The 23,813-nt window shown below is 40.4% G+C and overlaps 1 protein-coding gene across 1 annotated transcript in view; it reads left to right on the top strand.

Moving 5' to 3' along the window:
* The window catches only part of DOK7 (docking protein 7), a 92,476-nt gene that overhangs the window by 20,326 nt on the left and 48,337 nt on the right, over positions 1 to 23,813 (top strand). Inside the window, exons 4-6 of the mRNA XM_029910680.1 lie at positions 5,511 to 5,630; positions 16,427 to 16,534; positions 18,632 to 19,506. Coding sequence (XP_029766540.1) covers positions 5,511 to 5,630; positions 16,427 to 16,534; positions 18,632 to 19,506 — 1,103 coding nt within the window. The remainder of the gene's footprint in view (positions 1 to 5,510; positions 5,631 to 16,426; positions 16,535 to 18,631; positions 19,507 to 23,813) is intronic.

Below are 23,813 nucleotides of genomic sequence, written 5' to 3'. Positions count from 1 at the left end.
TTATGTTAATCCATCATTGTTCCCTCAGACTATCACTCTTCCTCCCCAGTCAGAACGAGTTTAAGATTTTATTAATAGATTCCACAAGAACATATTCATTATTAGGAGGAGAAGGAGATGGTCATGCTGTTAAAGCACTGGACTGGCTTTCAGGAGAACAGAGTTCATTTCTGGATGTTACTGAATCATAGAATATCAGGATTGGAAGGGACCTCAGGAAGTCATCTAGTCCAACCCCCTGCTCAAAGCAGGACCAATCCCCAACTAAATCCCTAAATGGCCCCCTCAAGGTTTGAACTCACAACCCTGGGTTTAGCAGCACCAATGCTCAAACCACTGAACTATCCTTCTCTCCGCCAACTTTTTTTTTTAAAAACCATGAGACACAGAGGGTCTGAATATTACCACAGAGACTGTGCACCTTGCTTCCTCCTAATACTTTCCCCTTGTGAAGATAAATTGATCAATATAGGTAAGGCACTAATAACCTGTGCTGGCAGGTGCTATAGAAGAACCTAAAACAAATGTACTTTGATGATAATTATTGATTCAGGTAGGAGTTTGAACACGTTCCACTTTAGCACAACTAAATTGCCAGCATGAAGAAGATTTACAAGCCCAGTTCAGATAGGTGGGACAGTATTCAAGAATATGCTGCCAATATATTTTAAATCAAACAGCATTTCCATGGGAGTAACTGATTATTCTTAAAGTTGCAAAACAAAACATCCACCCAACCCAAGTTTTCCTTAATTTCTGATTCTTTTACCCTTAACAGCACTATTTTTGTACTACAAGTTCAGAGATTGGAAAGTACTTTCTTGTTCTGTTTCCAGTAGCTGCAAACAAGTGTACATTCAGGCCAGGGATATTGTATGCACAATACACACAACATTTTTTTGTAAATGTGTTTTGGCTAAAAATAAATTGAAAGAATTATCTAGGGAAGGAATTGCTCACATGGTTGGTAATGACTAGTTCAAATATAGTGTAGATTTGTAGTCACCACAAATTGTTACCCTTTACTAAGAGATTTTTTGATTTAGAGGGTGCTGTGAAAAATTCATGTAGGATGCGCAAAAAGCCACTAAGATTCAGCCTGGGCTCAGGTTCTATTACATTTGTGTACTTCAGTACAAGACTGAGAAAATGTTCCTAAGCCTGGTCTGAAGCTGCCCTACCTTCCCCACAAGTGCATCTCCTAGGAGGAGAACCCTTAAGACGATGCCAGCTACTGTGCTAGGGTGTACGCAGCTGGCTGGCAATGGGAGCAGGAGTGTTTTCCATGATCTCACTGACATTTTGGGGACAGGGAAGTGGGTGCTTCCTAGCTTCTCCACTACAGTGGGTGCCCCTTGAAAAGCCTGCTGGCACCCCCATGAAGCCCAAGGGAGAGCAGAAGGAGCCATTTAATCAGAGGAGCTCCGCATGGGGAGGTCACTGGGCCTTTTCTTGAAGACAAATGATAAGGAGGGGATCATTGAGGCATAGATTGTGTAATGGCTGAAGACTTTTCTGTGCAGTTCTGGTTTGTGTAAAGTCTCCATGCCAACCATTTTTACCATGGCTAGCCCTTTGCAAACTGGGCCCTGGAGGTTTCATACAAGTCTAGGATAGGTAAACTGGGTTAAGCTGACTATCCTATTCTTAATGGATGCAGTTTCAAAAGAGAGGACAAGGCCTGACTGAGCTATCTCATCTCTACAGGGGGTCCTTCAAGGTCAGGATTAAGCAAATTGATGGTAAAGTGTGAAGAAACTTGCATTGCTGCTGTGTGGTACTTTTTCTGTGGACTTCGGTCCACAGGATTGTCTACATGGCACTTTTCATGTGTAGTAAACTCACTGAAAACTATGAACCTTCCTCCTACACAGACAGACGCACAGAGTCTTACTTGTTCTGGTAAATAGTTTGCCGGTGCATACCATTCCACAATATAATTACAGATCAACTTCTATGGGGTTTTTTATGTAGAATTAAAAAAACACTAAGCAAAGTTCAGCAAGATATTATTTAGTTTCACCACCGGTTTCTCTATCGTAATTTCTCTTTAACATTTGAGGACTGATTGTACAGTATCATACTGCCAACTGTCACTAACGAATGGCTTAGTGTTTCAGTCTTGCATGATTGGTTGCAGGCTGCTTTCCACTAAGTCCCTTACCCACGAAGAGAGAGCTCTTCAATCTAGTAAACAGCTGCACGGTGTTACAGTGATGCATACCACATATTCCTGAGCTTCCAAATGCTTGTGCAGTGAACTCTGTTCCAATGCACGACTGAGCTGTATAATTTCTAGTAGCAGAGAACTTCTCAATTAGAAATTTAACACACTAGAAATAAATAAGTAGTAGTCACCTGCATATACATATTTAACATTTAGAAGCACACCGGAAGTCCATCTATCCACCATGTAGCATCTTACCAGGACTCATAAACTACTATTTTCCTTATTGTCAATCTAGTTTTAATTGGTAAAGCAAGAGACAGAGGTCACTGTTGTCACTTCTTTTTAAGGGTGGGGATCAAACAGTATTGTGAAAAGGCACATAAGAGAACCTAGATAGATCGATATTTATTTTGCTGCAGAAGCCAACATGATTGTCTTTCTGTTTTTCTCTCACTGGGTCTCTGAATTCATTGCTTTCACTTCCAGTAAAGTCATAAGGCTGTTCAGTAGCTGTTGTATTAGAGCCCTCAGGAGCGCAGGTAGGAATTGATCTATTTTTAAATTAAGTTTTAGGTTGTTGAGTCCAATTTTATGCAATTTGGTGGAAGTTCTCCCCCTTTCAGAAGGCCTGTTGTACTCCTGCATGGCAGCGGAAGGAGTGTTTGGTGGGTAGGCAGTAGGAACCTCCACCAAAGCTTCTGCTAATTGCGGGGGGGGCGGGGGGGATTAGGCGTGGGAAGAGGGCAGAGGGCAAGCTTGTGTCCACACTTACAAGGATCCATGCACAGAAGCCTGTCCAAATGTGGTCAGGCAGCAATGGTTTGTAGGCATCATGGCAAAGGGACTTGAAGGAGGACAAGGTGACAACTTGACAGAAATTGTTTCCCATATGTAAGGCGCAGCATTGGTGAAAACACAAAAGTGCTTAAGCAAGATGTGCACTAACAGCTAATAAAGGCTGCTGTTGGACAAAGATGGAGGACGATGTTGCCATAGAATACTAGATCTCATAGGCAGTATGGCACTATAAGATGGAGGGCCTTGAAGATGAATACAGAGGTGTTTTGTTTATTGTGATGGGGAAGTGGGCGACCATGGAAGGGCACTAACAGGGATGGCAACCTGGAGCAATAAGTCAGGAAGATGATTCTAGCAGCAGTGTTTTGAATGGACTTGAGTGGGGCAAGGAAGGAGGAGGCAAGGCCAGAAAGAAGGAAATGACAGTAGCTGTGGTATGAGATGATGAGGGCTTGGACAAGAGCATGTTCTGTGGCAAGAGGTGACAGGATTTACATACAGGCTGGAAGAGTCTAAAGAGGGCCGAGTCAAAGATTATGCCCAGATTACGGGCCTGTGTCACAGGGAGGATAATGGCTGAAATCTTCTGTTTATCCGCACTGCAGGGCACAAGCTTCCACATGTTGCCCTTCTAGTGTGTCTCAAATCCAAATTGCAGGAACATTTTAGGGTGGTGCATGCAATAGTTCAGTCTTGATGCCTGTTCAGTCATTGTTGTCTCTGCTGAGGTGGTCAGTCATGGCAAAGCCCTTTCTGATGTGGACACTTGTCCACTGGGAACTGGACTGAGAGCAGCAAAAAACCAGCAACAGAAGATAATTTTTTGGTCATGTCTGACCTGAGCTGGATTTATACTGGCAACCTAGAAGTAAAGGATTCTGTATGGCACTAGCAATCCCTGAGCTATCCAGCCTGTCACACAACACACAGCTCAAAGCTTGCTTATTTATTTACTTATTTAGTATTCTTATTCTAAGTTTGCTGAGTGCTATTCTTAATGAATGGAAAGCAAAGTACTAGAACAGAATGAAGGGTAAAGATCTGATGACAACTCATGGGATCACTTTACATTCTGTTAATAATAGGCACACAGAACTGATACGAGTAGTTTGGGTAAGCAGGAAAATGGGTAAAATATTTCTTAGCTTATAGTACTCTGCAGAAAAATAACTCTTTGTGGACCAAGTCCTGACCTGTTTGAAAATAATAGGTCATGTTCTGCTCTTAGTTATACTGGGCTGAATATGGAGTAACTTACTTAATTTCAGTGGAGTTACTTTGGCTATACACCCGGGTCACTGAAAACAGAATTTGACCCAATGGGAGTTTGTCATTGACTTCACTGGAACCAGGATTCAGCCATAATTGATAACGAAATGTCCTGTACCTTTTTAACGTTTTCCAAACTTTTTAAAATAAAAACACTGTTTCATTAAAGCCACAAGTCTTCTGTGTATTTATAGACCTCAGACAGTGGAATTCTAAACAGCAGCAAGTGCAGAGGCAGGCTGCAGCCCAAACATTTGAGCAGACCACACTGCAGCCTGCTCCTTCGTGGTTGACTCAACACATACTGAGTCTCTTCCAATTTCTGCTCTTGAACCACCAGCAGCTTCAGGCATTTTAGTTGCACTTTGATTGTGGTCAGTTATGGGCCTGAAGAAAGGTGGACAGATCTGTTTATCAGTATTCATAGCTCACGAATCATCACAATATCTAGGTGTTGTGTATAGTAACTTAAAAAGCACCCCATAAACTATGGGAAAATTCATACCTGAGCTTCAAGACTCAGGCCTGTCACAGTTCAAGGCCTTAATCAAACCCTAATGCTAGCAAAAATTTAAGAAGGGAGATTTAACCTCCATGCTTCAGTACTTAAGCCATCTCTAACTATTGGAGGTCAGGTTGAGACCTAATGTGGGGGAGCAGATTAGCCCACATTTGCCTACTGTGGGGTCCTTTCACTTTCCTCTGAAGTATCTGGTACTGGTCACTATTGGAGATATGATACTGGACTAGATGGATCTTGGTTCTGATCCAGTATGGCAATTCCTATGTTCCAAATCCAAACACTCCTAAACTTGGGAGAGGTTCAGGTCTGAAATTCATTGCTCAGCCCCATCTCTAACTACGACTTAGATTTCTACAGTAAATACTTGATATGTAAACAGATCTCCTAAGTTCTAAAGCAGAAGACTGACCCAGCTCTGACCCGAGAAAGTTGATGTAGAAATATGAATATAAGAAACAGGCAGCTGTTGTTTCCCATTTTGACTTGGTTTAATTTGTTTTTGGTTGCATGACTCTCAGAAAGCTAACTGAGAAGGTAGAAATGATTGAGTCTGCTGCTTACAGTTTCTCAGATCAAAATGTGTTGCCATTAAATTTATTCCTTTTATTTTTTTCTCAGAATATATCTCACTGATTTCTTTCATGACTAGCATACAACATTCTTTTGATCACCACATATAAATGTTTAATCTTTATGTTTCTGTTATGCGTGCAGATGAAAAGTCTGTATTACTGTTGTGCTTTCTTTCAGGGGCTGGTGTTTTTTTCCTTTCTTGTGCCGAAGGAGAGCAGATCAGCTTTCTGTTCGACTGTATCGTTCGTGGCATCTCCCCGACGAAAGGCCCTTTTGGGTTGCGTCCAGTCCTACCAGGTTAATATAGGAAGTATAGAGTAACCGTGCAAAGTAGGAACTTGCCCTGTCTAGCACTTATTGCTCAGATTGGAATTACAGCTTGCAGACACTTGCTGGGCATGGAAAGTGCAAAGTGATTTTCATTCTGAAATGTCACAGTACAGATTTATCAGTTGAATGTCCCAGTTTCCCTTGCTGCTCTAGCTCATTCATATTTCTGCTGCTGCTGGCCTTTGCCTGGTCTTATCTAACTGTACCAAAATATAATATTCTGAATAGAGATGGGCCCAAACCAAATCTGGGGTTTGAATAGTTCCAGTTTGAACCTAGATCCATATCTGAATCTGGCTGCTGGTTGTAATACTGAAAATTTGCTGAGCCAAACCCCTAGAATACTAATTTTGCGGCTAGATGACATCTGAAGCCCATTCCAAAGCCCCCTGAAATCATTGGAAAAACTCCCAATGAACTTCTAGTGCTTTGGACCAGGCCCCTATATCCTGATCTCAATCTTGCAGTTCAGGCTCTTCTCTGGTGAGTAAGGATTAAATTCCTTTTTCTGTTTTGTGGTACATGCTGCATGCACTGTAGTGTTCAGAGAAGAAATTAGATGTGATCTTGCAGGAGTTCTATGGCCTTTTGGTTTTAGTAGGTGAGGAAATGTAATACGCAGTTAGAAGGAGTATGTCAAGCAGGGCAAGAAGGTGGAAGATGAGCTTGTCGAACAATAGCTATGAAGTTTCTGTGGTGAAGGAGGAAGCTTTTAAAATGGTGGAGGAAGGGGGATTTCACATTTTTAGCAAATGTTTGCACTTCCATAGCTAGGGGGATTTAATGGCTTTCATGATAAGAATAGTTTTACAGGATTTTTACCATTGCTGTAAACATTCAACCAAACCAATCTCTTGTGTTGAAATGTGATATAAAAGATTTACAGTAGAACCTCAGAGTTGCAAACATGAGTTACCACACATGTCATTTGGAACCAGAAGTACGCAATCAGGCAGCAGCAGAGAGAGAGACACACACACAGAGCATTTTTCTTCTGCATAGTAAAGTTTCAAAGCTGTATTAAGTCAATGTTGTACTTCTTTGAAAGAACAGTCATAATGTTTTGTTCAGGGTTAGGAACATTTCAGAATTACAAACAAACTCCATTCCTGAGGTGTTTGTAACTCTGAGGTTCTCCTATAGTTTAGATGTGAAATTTATGGAAAGATTGAAAAAACCTCTCAGTCCTGCCATTTTAAAATTAGATGCATATTGTATACAGCATTTGATTCATCTTTCGCTTCCTTGAAATCAATGCTTGTATACCACTGTAAATAAAACCAGTGAGAGAGAGGCAAATCAGGCCCATAACAGCTCACTAATTTTATATGCTGTTTTTTGCATTTGTAATGTGAACGTTAATTAATTCATTTTAAAATTGCCAAACAATTAATTCATAATAAAGTCTTTTTGACATGTACAAAAGTGGTTGGGATGTTCAGATTTATAATTTTGTCAGTTAGGGTATACTCAGAAAATTGTAATTTACATAAAGACTTTTATTATAGACATGCAAAAACAAATTATTTAATTACATACAAACTTATATGGTCTCCAAAAGAGGTTCAGTTCAGGTAAAGAATTATGACAATGGGCCACTAAAGAAGGCAACCTTAATTCTAACTTTTGAGTGCTTGACTTTTGCAAATTGAATGTTCTTTTAACATATATTTTTTATATAATTTCCTTTTTTTTTTAAATTAAAAGTTATAAACAAAAATTCCATCATGTAGAACTATACTGACCCCGCACAGAGCCACAGCACAATCCTCTATCGCTTGAGGTAAGTAGGTAACTGCTTGCAGTAGAAGCCTGTTATCTTCTATGTGGGCCTAACAAAAGAGTAGGATGAGACCTGCTTTGCCAGTGGATTTCAGAGCTATTTACTAGACAGGAATAATAGGTTCAATTCCAGGTTCTAGAGGAGAGTGTTCTCTAGTGATTACAGACCATTCTGCCCCATCCTCTCCCCCAGCTTCTCCCTCTCCTCATCTCCATCCTTGTCCCTCACCCTGCCCCGTCTTTCCCTTTCCTCCTGCCCCCGTCCCCTCCCTCTGCTGCTCCAGTCTCAGTCCCTGCTGAGTCCCCCTGTCTGTTACTATTTTCCCCACCTGTTTCTCATATGCCCCCATTCTCAGCCGCTGCTTCTCCCCTCCACCCTGCTCATATCCTTCGCAGTTCCTTCCCCTTCCCCCCTATTTTCTGGCCGCCTCTCCTGGCTCCAGTTCCTAACCCTTCTACCCCTTGAGCTTCAGCCCCTGTTCCCTAACCCTGCACCTCTTCCTATGCCCCATGTTGCTTCTCATACCCCTCTGCATTCCAGTCAGGCTGTTTTGTCCTCCTCCACCATGTTGCCTTGGTGAGCACTGAGAGTACAAGAAAGATGATTTCCCTGTTCTCGGTTCCTGTGCCTTGTGTCAGAGCAGTCCCTGGGTGCCTGGAACAGCAACTGCAGGAAGGCCCAGGTCAACTATGCTCAGTGCAGATGGAGTCTTCAAAGAATTTAGCTGTCAAACTCTAACAAGTCTCTACTGAGCACGTGTGAACTGCAATATTTTCAGAGGCTGATAACTGATAAGACAGCTATAGCTTCTCAACAAAGTGGTAGTAAGAATTTTTTTTTAACATGGGCGAAGCAACCTATTTTCCCCTAACCTCATTTTTGGAAACAGCTGAACCATTTTATCTGAAACTTTATAAAATAATCCAACAAATTATTGATAATAAATAAGTTCCAAATTGAGGCAAACATCTTGGATAGAAAATTCCAACCTGAATTGTTTAAGTTTGGCAAAGTTATTAGCAACTGAAAACTGGTTCTTATAATGGAAAGTGTCACTACCTGTGCCACCTATAATAAATTTTGAGACGAATTGTACCCTCTATTAGTCCAGATTTATCATAACCTACTCCACTGGAGTTACACTAACTTCAGTGGAGTTATTTAGATTTATATTAGTGTAACAGGGAGCAGAATTTAGCCCTATGTTGGCTTTTTACAGTATATTAAGATTTTACATTGCTAGTAGCCAATTCTGCACTAGTTGCATGCCCAAATCTCCCTTTGGCTTTAATGGAAGTTTTGGGTGTGCAAGGAATACGTATGAGACCCATATTGGGACAGATTTGAAAGAGCTAATCCAATAGGTTGAGTAAATAATATTTTCCCCTACCAGTTTTTTATTTTCTAGAAAATCCAGAACAGCAGCTACAGTTGTCTGTTATCTAAAATGTAGTTCATAATCTTGCTTGAGAGAATAAAATGTGCAGCCAGAAGACATGAACTAGATGCAAAACGAGAAAGCAAGAATAATCAGGATCTCTAATGACAGACAATAGCTTATGAGAACCGGGAGAAGTATTTTACCCAGGTCATAGCATTGCAGAATTGATTTGGGTGGATTTATAGCTTATTTGGTTGTTTTGTCTTCCACTGAAGCATTAGAATTGGCTACTCCTTATGCAGGCTTAGGAGGATTGCAAAGCATATGTATCTGAATGATGGGGTACTTTTTTCATTAAGCTAATACAAATCAAAGAATTGTAATATAAAAACCACCAGTGAAATGATCAAAACTGACAAGAGACATGTGATGTATTGTCTGTTGTTCTTGCTGTTAAACTCCCCCCCCCCCCCACAGCACTAGGGAATGTGTGTCGGCTCCTCCTGCAAGCTCTGCAGCAGTGGTTCACTAATAAACATTATTCTTAGAGCTGGCCACATTCCTGCTGATAAAGATGTTGGGCAGACAGAGGGAACAGATCTCTTGAGGTGCTTGAAACCTGTCGGGGGGTGGGGGGTGGGGGCAGAAATGCTTTGAATTTTTTCTTTCGTTTCTTTTTTTTATTACGAAGAAGATTGAATGTGGTTATAGAAAATTGTCACTTTGTTGACTAATCGATTCAGACACTGTCACTGCAGCTCAACCTGCTGCCAAACTCCCCCTTTAATTAAAAGGGTCAGACCCTCACATGGTGTAAATAGCATAGAATCATAGAATATCAGGGTTGGAAGGGACCTCAGGAGGTCATCTAGTCCAACCCCCTGCTCAAAGCAGGACCAATCCCCAACTAAATCATCCCAGCCAGGGGTTTGGAAAGTCTGGCCTTAAAAACCTCTAAGGAAGGAGATTTCACCACCTCCCTAGATAACCCATTCCAGTGCTTCACCACCCTCCTAGTGAAAAAGTTTTTCCTAATATCCAACCTAAACCTCCCCCACTGCGACTTGAGACCGTTACTCCTTGTTCTGTCATCTGGTACCACTGAGAACAGTCTAGATCCATCCTCTTTAAACTCCCTTTCAGGTAGTTGAAAGCAGCTATCAAATCCCCCCTCCTTCTTCTCTTCTGCAGACCAAACAATCCCAGTTCCCTCAGCCTCTCCTCGTAAGTCATGTGCTCCAGCCCCCTAATCATTTAGTCCCATTGAAGTCAATAGAGCTACACTGGATTGCTCTAGTTAGGGATCCATAAAGGCGGGGGTCAACTTTTTTTGCAGGGCACTTTTTTGATATTTTTAGTGGTCTGCTACCTCCCAAAACTTGGGCGTAATTGTACTTTGGTATAAAAAAATCCTCTGTGAATATAGATATGTATGAAGAAGAGTAGGACTAACACGGCTGCTACTCTGATAGATATGTATGTGTACTTCCCTCTGTTTTCTAATGATCTGTTGTATCAGGATTTATGCTTTATCAATCACCCTGGATGCCTAAGCATCTGTGGGCCATTTTTCTGTCTTTTCCCTGATTTTCCTAGCTTTCCACTGTTGTCATTCCTGTACAGAAATCAAATTGTGATCTACTATTCTTATATCTTCACCTCCCACATCAACACTTCAGCTAATATATCCATCTAATGTTCCCAGAAATGCATTTATAGATTTTTCTAAGGCCTCATCTTCAGCATCAGTCAATATATGGTTTTAAAGTTTACTCTCCCACCTATGAATTTTGAATGCTTCACAGATACATGTAATATTGTCATAGTTGATTGGAAAATTTACATGGCTTTAATCAGTAGTGAATGGCAGAACAATGTACAGACATATGGAAAGCAAATTTTAAAAAGGCGACCTCACTAGCTTGTATTACTGTAAGAGGCGTATCTTTGCATGCAACTGCATTTCAGACTTGTGTGTTGTGTGCCATTCAGAAGTTTAAGACATGTATGGTAAAATGACACAACCTATCCTAACTTGTGTATAGTGCTGGACATTCATGTGCAGACTAGTTTTCCTTATCAAGTATTGTATTACACAGAATGTACTGTATTACTTGAAAAGGTCAGATTGCCAGCAGCTGCATACTGTATCTGGCAAGAGTATCAAAATCCACCCAGTCTGTTGAAAGGAATATGTTAAATAGATAAATCATCCCTGCACTTTAGCTAACTAGATCTAAACTTCCTTGTAGTGGGTTATACTCAGAAATCCTCAAGTTATTAATATTATTTACATTTACATTAATTAATGCAAAGTCATGTTGGTTGTTAATACATTCTTCCTAGGGGCTTTATTTATGAAATCTTCTGAATTACATAATTGGGTGGTCTAGAAGTTTAAGTATGAACCAGATTTCTCTCCACAATTTACTGGTGGATTTTGGATTTTTGCCCTTGACCACCTCTCTCAGACTGGTTGGAACTTAGAGACATGCCTCCTTGACAGCTTCAAGAAGGAAAAGGGTCCGTTAATGTTTGCTTAATGTAACAAAGGGCGTTTTTGTGAAAAGAGAGAGAATTTAGTGCAGTGAAAGGAGTCAGAGATTGAATTTTCCACTATCCACAGAAAAGGTATAGACTGGGGAAGCAACAAGTCAGCTTCCGCAAGCTTCCTTCCAGTAGGTCTGTGGATAGACATGATGATGTCCACCTCTGGTAGCCTTTTATGTGCAGAAAGTTCACAGAGCATCTTTGCTAAATGGTACTCTGTCATTACTAAATATTGACCTGAAAAAACTGTAGGGGCACAGGGGAAAATACTAATTGGAAAACTAGCATATTATCTTGTTTTTATTCACAATAGTGATAACTTGTCTAATTAAAAAAACATCCAATTTCCAAAGGTGGCGGCATTAATTGCATACATAATTGGGCAAATAGTTACGCAAACGTGGCCATTATATGTTTAGGTGCATCCTTGTTTGCTCAAATGCAGGATTTGCATGTACAGTTTAGGTGTTCAGTTTTGAAAAGTATAGTTCAGTTGTGTAGAAAACTTAATGAACTTTTGATACAAAAGCATTTTCCTGATCCATTCTTTTTTTTGGTGTATATGAAACTTGTTCTACATTTGAATAACCAATGCTTTGGAATGGATCATCCAAACAAATATAAATATCTCTATAGTAATTAACCCATTATCCATAAATCCAAAATAAAGTTTAGAAGGAAAAGATGTGATAGTTCACATTTATTATGAACTATTATGACATACAGTGTTTGTTGATGGAGCAACATGCAAGCATTAAAGACACAACCCCAGCTATGAAGATGTTACAGTCAAAGAGCTTGATTCTGCAGCATTTTAAATTGCAGCAGCATCCCCAGGCTGCCCTATAACTGGAACGTCTGCAGTGTTACGGTCCCATTTCAGCATGCCCTCGGTACACTTACTGTGTCAGGGGTTGTGAGTGATGATGTGCGTGGGCTTATGGTCGTTAGCTTCATGGCTGTCTTCCACAGTGCCTGTGCTGAGGGAATCCTCCTTCAATCAGACATGGAGCTTTTTAGGGCCCATTTACATTGCTCTCTCCCTTTTTACATGGTGTAAATGGGCTGGAACAGGTGTAAGGATCACCCTAGACTTGTAACAGCAAGAATCTGACTTACACATGCAAAGGAAGGAAATGCAGAGATTAAGGCTGCTGCTCCATCCTTGACTGATTTTTGTAAAACAATGTAACATAACACAGTAATACATGTTTATGGCACCTGTAATGCAAGGGCATCTCAAAAAGTTACCGATTCATATTTTATGGATCAAAATAAATGACTAATTTTAAAATAATTGATTTTACTAAGGCTTTTGACACAGTGCCTCATGACATTCTCCTAAGCAAACTAGGGAAATGTGGTCTAAATAAAATTACTATAAAGGGAGTGCACATCTGGTTGAGAGGCCATAGTCAAAGAGTAGTTATCAATGGTTCTCATATCTGGTGGTGTCCAGCAGGAGTCAGTCCTGGGTCCAGTACTCCTCAATATTTTCATTAACGACTTGGATAATGGAGTGGAGAGTATGGGAGTTTGTGAAATCCCCACCATTGGAGATTAAAAAAGACCAGGTTGGACAAACACCTCTCAAGGATGGTCTAGGTTTACTTGGTCCCGCCTCAGTGCAGGGAGCTGGATTAGATGACCTCTTGAGGTCCCTGGCAGTCCTACATTTCTATGATTCTACATAGTGCTCATCCCATGCTCTTGGAGCTTTTAAATACATGAATAAAATGTCACAGTATGAAAGTATTCAAAATATCCCACAATGGACTGCTCAGCTGGTTCTAATGAATACCCACCAACGCTCATGGTAAAAATAAAATCCCTCCATCATAGGTATCTCAATCAATTCAACCTTCATATAACCCCCTGCTAATTGACCAGGAAAGTAGGGCCAGGGGAAGATTTCAGCAGCTGATGCGCAGCTTTCTTCACACAAGGGGATCCATTTCTATTTGGAAATGATGAAGTCTTTTTCTTAATTTGAACGTTTGCATGAATCTAAGTGCTTAGATACTGTGGAGTCAGGTGTATGGAAAACCTGGGGGGTGGGGTGGGGGAGAGCAAGAGAGAGAGCTAGTGTTCATGAAATGATTCTCTGGCTGGAGCTCTAATAAGATGTTGCGTGGGAAGACGTTGTAAAAACTTCCTCAGACAGCTATGTCCATAGCGGTCATGCTATCGCTGTCCTGGGATTCTCTGGAGCAGAGACTGCCCATCATGGCAAGTTATTACACATTGTTTAGTGGTTTTGTATTGTGCACAAATGGGATGTAGGATGACACCACCAACCCGTTTTTACTTGTGACCTAAACCAGTGTTTAAAAAAACAACAACAATTCTCCGGAGATCAGAAGCTAATACACTTTAACCCACGTTTCCTCCTAGCCCATCTTAATCAACTCTTTCATATAGATTCAGTCTGGTTTTGTTCACTCACTCACTATACCAGCCTTGCACTTGAAGTGCTTTGTAAAACTTATCTCTGCTGAACTAGATCCCCTTTTGGACGTGAGAGCACTTGAATAGAGACAGGAGAAGAAACTACAGCATGAAGAGCATGCCAAAATGGAGGGGCGTTACAGCTAACGGCTCTGCACCCTCATGGACAGATACAGGCAGCAATTTGCAACCTGGTATACAAGGCGCCAACTCCTTGTTTAGGTGTGTCTGAGTTGAGCCATGAGGACTAATGGCAAAATCTTTCAATTTATACTGGAAAGATTCCCACTGTACGCAACTGGATTTTTGCTTAAGTAAAGATTTGCAGGATTTGGTCCTAATCAATGCTTAAAATGGGTTGGGTTGCAGGGGAATGAGGGTGGGGTCACAGACCCAGCCTCCAAAAAAAAAAAAGTCTTTGGAGATACATCTGAGGCATGTCACTAACAAAGAGGATTATAAAGTCAATGTGCCTCAGGACGGCCTGGGGTTGTGAAGTGGGAGTGACACTGACTTTGTTCCGGTCATGGTCATTGACAGATGCAACATTTCTTTAAGAACACTTTAAGCCCTGCCCCTTGCAGCGCAGCTTTAATGTTCAATATAAGTATCTATAATTAATACATAGTATACCCGATTCAGTCTGTCAGTGGAAACCAGGCTACAGATCTGCAGAAATGAAAAGCCCACCTAGATGGGGAGGAAAGCTAAAGAGTGCACCATGCCTGTAACCTCTTCTCCACTAAAGGGCTTAGAGCCAGCTGTTGCAGCCCAGAAAGTCAGTGGTGAGGGTCGGGGCAAGGGATCTGTGAGATATTTTGATTGAGCTCATTCAAGTACATAAAAGGTTGTTACAAGGAGGGGAGATAAAAATTGTTCTCCTTAACCTCTGAGGATAGGACAAGAAGCAATGGACTTAAATTGCAACCAGGGTGGTTTAGGTTAGACATTAGGAAAAACTTCCTGTCATGGTGGTTAAGCACTGGAATAAATTGCCCAGGGAGGTTGTGGAATCTCCATCACTGGAGATTTTTAAGAACAGGTTAAACAAACACCTGTCAGGGATGGTCTAGAAGATAATACTTGATCCTGCAGGGGACTGGACTAGACAATCTCTCAAGATCCCTTCCAGTCCTATGACTCTATGATCTCCTGGATGTCCTTGGCTGGGTGGGTCCTATACAACCTTGGCTGAATCGCTAAGCCTGCTGTCTCTGAGGGTGGCCAGCAATAGCTGGCCCATGGTGGTGAATGTCTCCATTGATGCATCTGCACCGTAGGAGTGAACCAAGCCCAAGTCTTTGAGAATGGAGAAACACAATGTAAGAACATGGAAATCTTGGTTTCCACAGTTAGAAATTGTTCATCATCTCAACCAGCCCATCAACAGCAATTTATTTCTCTCTTTATCCTTCCTCTCTTGTTAAATGATTCCATATATGTGTGTTACAGATGCTGTGACTATCAGTGTGAGCAGGAATGTGGTAACTGCAGCTGTGCCAAAGCTAATCTGTATTGTATCTCACATTTGCTTCTTTTCCTGTGAAATTATGAGGCCAACTGAAACTTCAATGAGAATGAGTTAGCAGACCATATACACTGCAGCTGTTAAACATGCCATACATTTTTAAGATGTTTACAGTAATCTTGTCAAATTAGTCTCAAGAATATAATAATGATTGCTGCCAGCATCTGGTTTTATCGTACGTGGCTGGAAAATGAAGCGATACAGAGAAGAATGGCATGTATTCTGAGAAAGGTGTACGCTCAAGTTTGTGAAGCGTTCTATACTTCTCTTCCCCCCCTCCCCCTGGAGATAGTGGGATCCTCTTTCATTGTGACATTTCATTGAGCTACACTGGCTAAACCAGTAGAAAATGTACTATAAGCAATAGTCCTGTATAGGCAAGGTCTAATTGGCCTTTTCTAGGTCTAATTTTTACAAGGGTTTAAAAAAAAACACTTATGCTGGGTATCCTTTTAAATAGCTGGCCCGGATGACCTCTTGAAGTCCCTTCCAGCCTCATATTTCTATGATTCTAACTTGTATGGTAGCAAAAATATTACCGTCTTTGAATTAGTTTATAAATCCACACCAGAAACTCTCAGAGTGAAAACCCAGCCCCCACTGAAGTTAATGGCAAAACTCCCATTGACTTCAGTTAGGCCAGGATTTCACCCTTAATTTTCAAAGTCACATACTCTCGTCTTAATCCCGCAGATCTAGGGTCTCATCTGGGCACTCAGCTGCCCTCGATTCCAGTACAGTACCTTTCAGGACCAGTCCCATAGTTACTACTTTTGCTGACTTTAGGTTAGATCCTGAAAGATGCTGGGCACACAGAACTCCCGCTGACTACTCAGCACCTCTCCAGGTCAGGCCTAAAGGTCGCTTGTCCCCCATCCTATCACCTTTTGGAGAGGGGAAATAACAAGATAAAAAGTTTGCCAATGAGATGTTACTTAGGAAGGTAGACTATGCAAACACATGACAAGGCTTGCTAAAGCCTTATAGTAGAAGATGCAGTATAATATTCTGTTTTTCTCTCAATACTTTCACTGCCTTTTTCAGAAACTTATCCATTTGTTCCTTTCTTAAAGACCCAAGTGCAAATCCAGCCTACATGGAGGAGAGAGTGGCCCATGAAGCTTTGCAATTAGAAAAGCGCCTGAGTCTACTATCCCATTCAAGTCGCCAGGGCAGTGGAGGTAAGAAATGCCTACGATCAAGCTATGATACAAGTCTGGATTTTATTTCAAGGGTCTTTTTCTTGAGGCTTCCGAAATAAGAAAACCATAGCATTTTAAAATATTGAGCCTTCCAAATGTATTGGACAAGGTCACTCTCTTAGGTCCCATTGCTTTAAGGGCATGATCCAAAGTCCACTGATGTCAGTGGGACTATTTCTGTTGTCTTCAGTGGGTTTTGGATCAGGCTCCAGAGCCCCAAGTCAGGAAGGTACTTAAGCATGTGCATAACTTTAAGCATGTGAGTAGTCCCATTGAAGTGATGAGCAGTCCTGTTGAAGTCACATACATGATTAAGTACCTTGCTGAATTAAGGCCTATGGCATGAAGTGATTTGCATAAGTCACACAGCAAGTCTGTGGCAAGGTGAGGAACAGAACCCTTTGACATGAAACCTTTCCTTTCTCTGTGTCTTTGACAGCGTGTATGCATGCCAATCTTAAAGATTTTACATGTGGAGGCATAATTTGGTGCTTAGAGCATAATTTGGTGCTTCTAAATATACATTTACTTCCAAATATTTTTAAAAGCCAATAACCATTATAACTTTCTTTATCCTCAGTAAAAATCTCCTTTGTAAATAGATTCACTCATTCCAGGGTGTATTTCTTGTGCGATACTCTGGATTTATTGTTCTGATTTTTACTTATTATATATCTTCTGATAATAAAGCTAGATCTTCCCATCTGGAGCCAAGGCACATGAAAAACAACGGTCAAGAGTCAATGAACGTAGCGGGGAAAAAAAGGTTAGATTTAGGGGGCTATATTTTGATCTCCTTTGCATCCGTGCAAATCCAAAGTGACACCACATAGTCCAATGAAGTTACCATTGTAACTGAGAATAGAATTTGACTCATGCTCAGATCACTGAGTGATGCAAATGGACACAGCACCATTGACTTCAGCAGAGGTATACCTATTTACACCAGCTAAGAATGTGTTCCACCAAGTCTAAAATTAATACTAACAAAATGACTCATTGTCCACCCATTAATTTCCTTTCTTATGTAAGAAGGCAGAAAATCACTTTCTATACCATAATACCTTTAATTGGGATGAAAATGCCTGGCTGTCCCTACCATGACAATTCATAGCCCTTTCTTAGTTTTCCACTTCCAGTGAGTGCTTCAGGTATATATGACCTTCTGTGCAAATACTCTTGCTACAGCTACTAGTGGGGAAAAATTGTTTTTCAATCCATGAATAAATGTATCCTGGGATATGTGTATATATTATGGATACAACACTGTCATCATAGCCATATCAGTTACATTTTCATCTGCTCATCAGTTATGTTTTTCTTTGGAACGTTGTAGAATTTAGTTTCGGGTCTACCAGCTAAAAGATAATCTTGAGCTGAACAATTGATTTTTATGTCTGATGCCATTTTAAATGTTGACTTTGCAATTGTTCAATTAAAATTCATTGGTAAGAGATAAAAAGCATCAAACCAGCCTTGGCTTGGGGGATGAACTAGATGACCTCTTGAGGTCCCTTCATGCTCTACCTTTCAGGGATTTCTATGAAACAGAAACTCATTCAACAGCTTCAAATCAAATACAAACGTTGAAATCTAATATACAGCTTGTGGCAATTTAGAATTAAAAGTTTATATTTTGGAACATCCTCAGATATTTTGAGATCATTTGGCCTGCTTCTCCTCTCTGGTGTAAATTAGGAATAGCTGAACTGAAGCCAATGAAATAACACTGGAGTAGAATATGCTGACATATATTTTACCCAGTGTTATGTCATTGACTTCAGTTCAGCTATTCCTGATCTACACCAGAGAGGAGATTCAGGCACATAATCTTCAATTTTAGCATAGAATGTGATATATTTTCAGAGATACAGTAAATTTACACTAAGGGCACCACGTTGTTTTTTAATATTTTTCCGGGGGTACAAATTGTAACGTGCACTCTGTTAATATGGCAGAAACAACCCTCCCCTAAAACAAATAGAATTCCACGGTCCTCTCTGCTTATTTGTCCTTTCTTTGCTTTTAGTTTAATTATATTTTGAACATGGGTTGATCTAGTTTCTTTTATTCCAGGAGATGATAGAAGCCTGTCAAGTTCATCTTCAGATACCAGCCACTCGGACGCTAGTGTTGGGAGTAGGTTGACAATTTGGCCTGAACAGTCTTCGGCCAGCACTTCTCAAGAGAGTCATGGACTGGCAGCTGCAAAGGGCATTCATTTTGGGGAAGAAAAAACACTCACAGAAGGGGCACGTGGCACCACCAAACCACCTCCTAAGCCTCTTCGGTCTAGACAGCTACAGGAAATAGGTCGTCAGAGTTCTTCTGACAGTGGGATAGCTACTGGTAGTCACTCTTCTTATTCTGGAAGTTTCTCTTCCTATGCTGGGAGTCTGGATATTTGCCATGGTGATGAGTTTGGATCATTGCTTAGCCTACCATTGAACCTTCCTTCAGATCAGAATTTATGTACTTGCCTGCACAGTGAACTCCAGAGGAGCTTGGGCTCAGAATATCAGGTTCCTAGCCCTGTCAGACATATTTATGACACGCCCAGGAGTTTATTACAGGCAGCTGCTATAGACGTACAACACAAGAGTGCGGATTCCACCCAACCAAAGGACCAGGACCCAGCACCTCAAGGCATTAGTGACCCTAAGGTGCTGGTACCACACTCAGAAACACGGATGGCACCTGAGCAGAGCCAAGACAGGGGGAGGCATGCATCCTTACTCCCAGAAGGCACCAAAGACTCAAGTGATGAGACATATGTGGATTTTGTTTCGAGGTGGTCAGATGTAAAACCACAAGGACAGGTGTTAGACTCCAAAAGTAGTGAGTTGGCACCACCTAGTGGAGTCCCAGCTGACCCCTGTGAAATATATAGCCCCCACCCTGGGATGACAAGAGCTCTCTTTTCAGCTTGTCCAATCTGTGGTGGACTAAAGGTAAATACCTAATACTGAGCAGATGCTAACAAAGACTTAAGTACCTTATTTAACACCATTAATTTAAATGACTTAAGGATGTCAGAATAGTTGTGAATTGCAGCCTATTTCTTTTTAGGATAATGAAATTTGTGCTGTTTTATGGGTATGTTGAAAGGTTCAGTAGAAGGCAACCTCTCCCCTCCTTAAAAACCATGTCTGGAACAGGAAAACATTGAAACATGCAGCCCATCAAGCATTATCTTTCAATGGATCAGATTCTTTCCTTGGATACACAAGTGACTGGCATTGACTTCAGTAGAAATGTCACAGGCACATTGGAGGGTTGAATTTGTCCTGTGATAATTAGTTTAGTACAAATGAGGATGTCTTGCTGTTGGTATTTCTTGAGTAGAGTGAAGGGAGGCAGAAAAGGATGGATGATACTCTAGGATAGTCATTTTTAAAAGATGCATATTTATTTTGACAGATAGTTTGTAGTATGTGAGCACCTCATGTGCATGGGGAAGCCAGAAAAGTGGAGCTTCTGACTGGTGAAAGAGAACATAAGAGCTACTATACTGGAACAGATTAGTGGTCCATCTAGTCCTGTATCATGTCACTAAGAGTGGCCAGTGTCAGACGCTTCAGAGAAGGTGCAAGAAACCCTGCAGTAGCTGGTTATGGGAGAGCCAACCCTCAGGGAAAGTTCTTCCTAGCCATCAATAGTTAGAGGCTGACTTAAGAACTGAAGCATGAGGGTTTGCATACTTTCCTACACTTTTGTTTATTTTAAAATATTTACTATTATGATTCTGGATATTCTTGTTATCCATATAAATGTCTAATCCCTTTTTGAATCCTATTAAATTCTTGGCCTCAATGATATCTTCTGGCAATGAGTTCCACACACTATTAATGCATTATGTGAAGAAAATATTTCTTTTTACCGGTTTTTGAGAAGACTTTTTGTGGTGGTTTTATTGTGGTTGCTAAACTGAAACAAAATAAAGCTGTTTTCGTGTTGGTGAGGCATAGAAAACCTGGAAAAGAGAGAGAGAATGTAAAAAATTAGGAAATGATGTATAAACTGGGAATTCAGGCAAAATTATCTCACTTAGAGAAACAGTTGTTAAATAAGGTAATTTAAGGGTATAATTTTAAATGAGTATGTGAGAGTTACATAACTCACTGGAGAGAACAGGTTTTCATATTCAGAAGAAGTTAATGAGCTTGTTGGGCTATTGGCCTTTTCTTGTCCTGCAGCGCTTCATGTGCTTGTAGTGCAGTCTATTTTTAAGTCTCTGGGTACTAGAGGATGGTATTGGCACTGTATGTCTTCAAAACTGTAAAGGACTGAAGTCACTCCTTCCCCCTTTTCCAGTCCGCTCCCTGATTGGACGATTGATTTTAAATGCATTAGACCAGACACCATATAGGAGGAAAACTGTGGTGCCACTGTACTTTCAGCCATTCTGTAAGGAAATGTTGAAAAAGGTCTTATGCAGAATGGACAGTAATCTAGAAAATAAATAGTGACACGAGAAAGACTGCCCCCACTTGAACTTGTTTTAGTACAGGATAAATACTTGTGCTTCTCTTCCCTGCCCATTTTAAAGAACTCTGAAAATATGCTTTATTGAATTATACAAATAACAATTGTGTTTTTGTTAAAAGTAATCAAACCATTATAGCAAGATCAATTATTTTAGAAATGACTAATGGACCCTGTCCGTGCCTTCTTTACACGTAATATGGTGAAGACACAAATCCCTATTCTGTAATAAAATAATTCCTATTCTACATGCTGTGAATAAGATACAGTTGGGATACCACTAGGAGCAAGCTGAATTGAATCATGGATTACTTGACATCAGTTCTCCACATCTATTTGAAGATGTTCAGAAAGTCTTTATTGGGCCAATGTAGTAAGTAAGTAAAGGACGCAGGACATCAAGATTTGGCGTGTAAACTGGGGATCTTTCAGGCTCAGACAGAAAATATGGCAGTAACGCTTTCCTGTTTCACTCAAGGTGAAGAATATAACCACTGAGAAAATCTATTGTACATTGAAATAAAACATAAAGGAACTAGAAATATATTAGCAGCTGAGGCTTAAGATTAGGAAGTAAATGTGCTTTTGTATTCTGTGGTACATTGGCCCAGCGTGCACAAGATTCCCTTCATTATAAACTGCATTGAGTGTGCCTTTACCACTGTATTTTCATATAGGTATTTTCAGTTATGCAGATAAATATTTTAGCTGAGATCCTTGTATAGTATATACATAGGGCATATTTTAGGCTCAGAATCTTGGATTGTTTTTATTAAGGTTTGCAGATTTATTACTGGACCGTGTTCATTCCATTTCCGACTACCTAGTCACTATTAGAATGGGGAATAGCACTTCACTGTACATATTTTTTTTCTGTAACTTCATTTGATGCCATAGTTTAGGAGATAACATCAAGATTTTTATAGGGTGGTGGTGGTGGATTTTTTTTTAAACTTCTCCACTGTTTGTAAAATTTCATAGAAGCCTGGAAATAAAACTGTCTTTTCCAACTGATTTTGTCCTTTTCCATCTGGCAGATACTGTTTTTCCTGCCCCAAACTGTCATCCTCTTGCATTTTGAATGGATATGAAATGAATATGGCTGTTTTTATTGACTTCCTTGTGGTGTATCAACATCAGTGAGGATAGCAAGAAATGTACCTAACTGTGGAAATGGTGGCCCAGATCCTATATTCCTGGCTTACCCAAAACTCTCATTGATTTCAATGGGAGTTTTTTTGCGTGTGAAGAGTATAGGATTAGAAGGTTTTGCTAGTTAACTTGCTGTGACGCAGTCAGCATAAAAATAAAAATAATTGTTTTTCTGTGGGTCTGTTATGAAACACCAGCATATATTCAGCCAGTTTGATTGCTTGATCATCTGGAAATACCACTACCTCTGTGGAGATGAGGGCCCCAATTCACTTACAATGGTACAAATCAGGAATGACTCTACTGAATTCATCCATCTAAGGTACTTGTATAGCTCCCATTACCATAGTATCTGAATGCCTCACAACCTTCTCCACAACACCCCTGTGAGGGGGGAAATCGGTGTTATCCCATTTTACAGATGGGAAGCTGGGGCACAAAGGGGTAGATTCACAAATGGCATGTCGATGTTGCAACACCTAAGTCCCAGGCTTTGGGGTATTCTGGGGTGGGGCACTCTCAATGTCTCCTGTTAGAAATTTGTAAATAGTTAAATATCCATTGGGCCAGAGCGCAAAAGGGAAAGTCTGACTTTCTAGCCTGGTGGTTGGGGTACTCACCTGGGATATAGGAGACCCAGTTTTAAGTCACTGGTTCAAATCAGGCAGAGCAGGAATTTGAAAGCACGTCTTCTACATCCCAGGTGAGTGCCCCTATCTGGTGGGCTATTGGTTATAACAGTGGGTGGGTATCTCTGATTTTTTGTGAGAAAGAGCTGGCCTGGCTTAGACCCTTAACTCCAGGGGTGGGTTCACAGGCTGTGACTGAGCAGAGTGAGGCACCTCCCTCAGGCCTGGACTTAAGTGCCTACCCACTCCTCTCCTTGGCATTTCCTACTGGCTAGTTTAGGTAGCTACCTTGCTTAGCTTGCTGGCTGTTGGGAATCTCATTCTGAGGAATCTAACTCTGTCCATGCACTGTAAAGTGAACCTGGGTGCCTATGTCATTGGGGATAAACTCCTATAAAATGGGTCTGAAAGAAGAACATCTGTAGGATGTAACCTTGTGCAATGGGATGGCCACAGACTATTTCATTGTCATGTCTGTAAAGGGAAGTTTTTCAGTTTTTTTGTTTTAACACTGAAGTTTTCATTAATAAAAAAAAAGATGCTAAAGAAATCATAGAGGTGCTTTATAATTAGGCTGGCAAAACTAGATTTTTAAAAAATAATTATGATTTTAAAATAATGATTATTTTAAAGCATTTTTATTTCTCCATTTTAATATTCACAGTTGCACAAAACTTTAAGCATTTCTTTTCAATATTTATCTATGTAAATTTTCAGAGTTGTGGGAAATAATGGGGGGATCAGATAATTATTTAATGACAGTAGACTGAGATTCAGAAAGTTAAACCTTTATAACCTTCAAAACACATTGTCAACATCACATGTCAAAATATATACAGTAAATATCCTTAAATCAAACTCGAATAAGTTCTCAAGCAACATTTTTCTTACTTTGCCTATCTGTAAATTTTGATTATTATCAATGGAAATATTTTTAATCGTTTTGTGTGTTTACGATGAAATCGGTGTTTGCTGATAAATCTAATCCTTCC

Source organism: Terrapene carolina, unplaced genomic scaffold (genome assembly GCF_002925995.2).
Source record: "Terrapene carolina triunguis isolate 2854851 unplaced genomic scaffold, T_m_triunguis-2.0 Scaffold66, whole genome shotgun sequence".
Classification (NCBI taxonomy): Eukaryota; Metazoa; Chordata; order Testudines; family Emydidae; genus Terrapene; species Terrapene triunguis.
The sequence above is the reverse complement of the archived record's forward strand: the minus strand, read 5'-3'. Positions and strand labels throughout refer to the sequence as shown.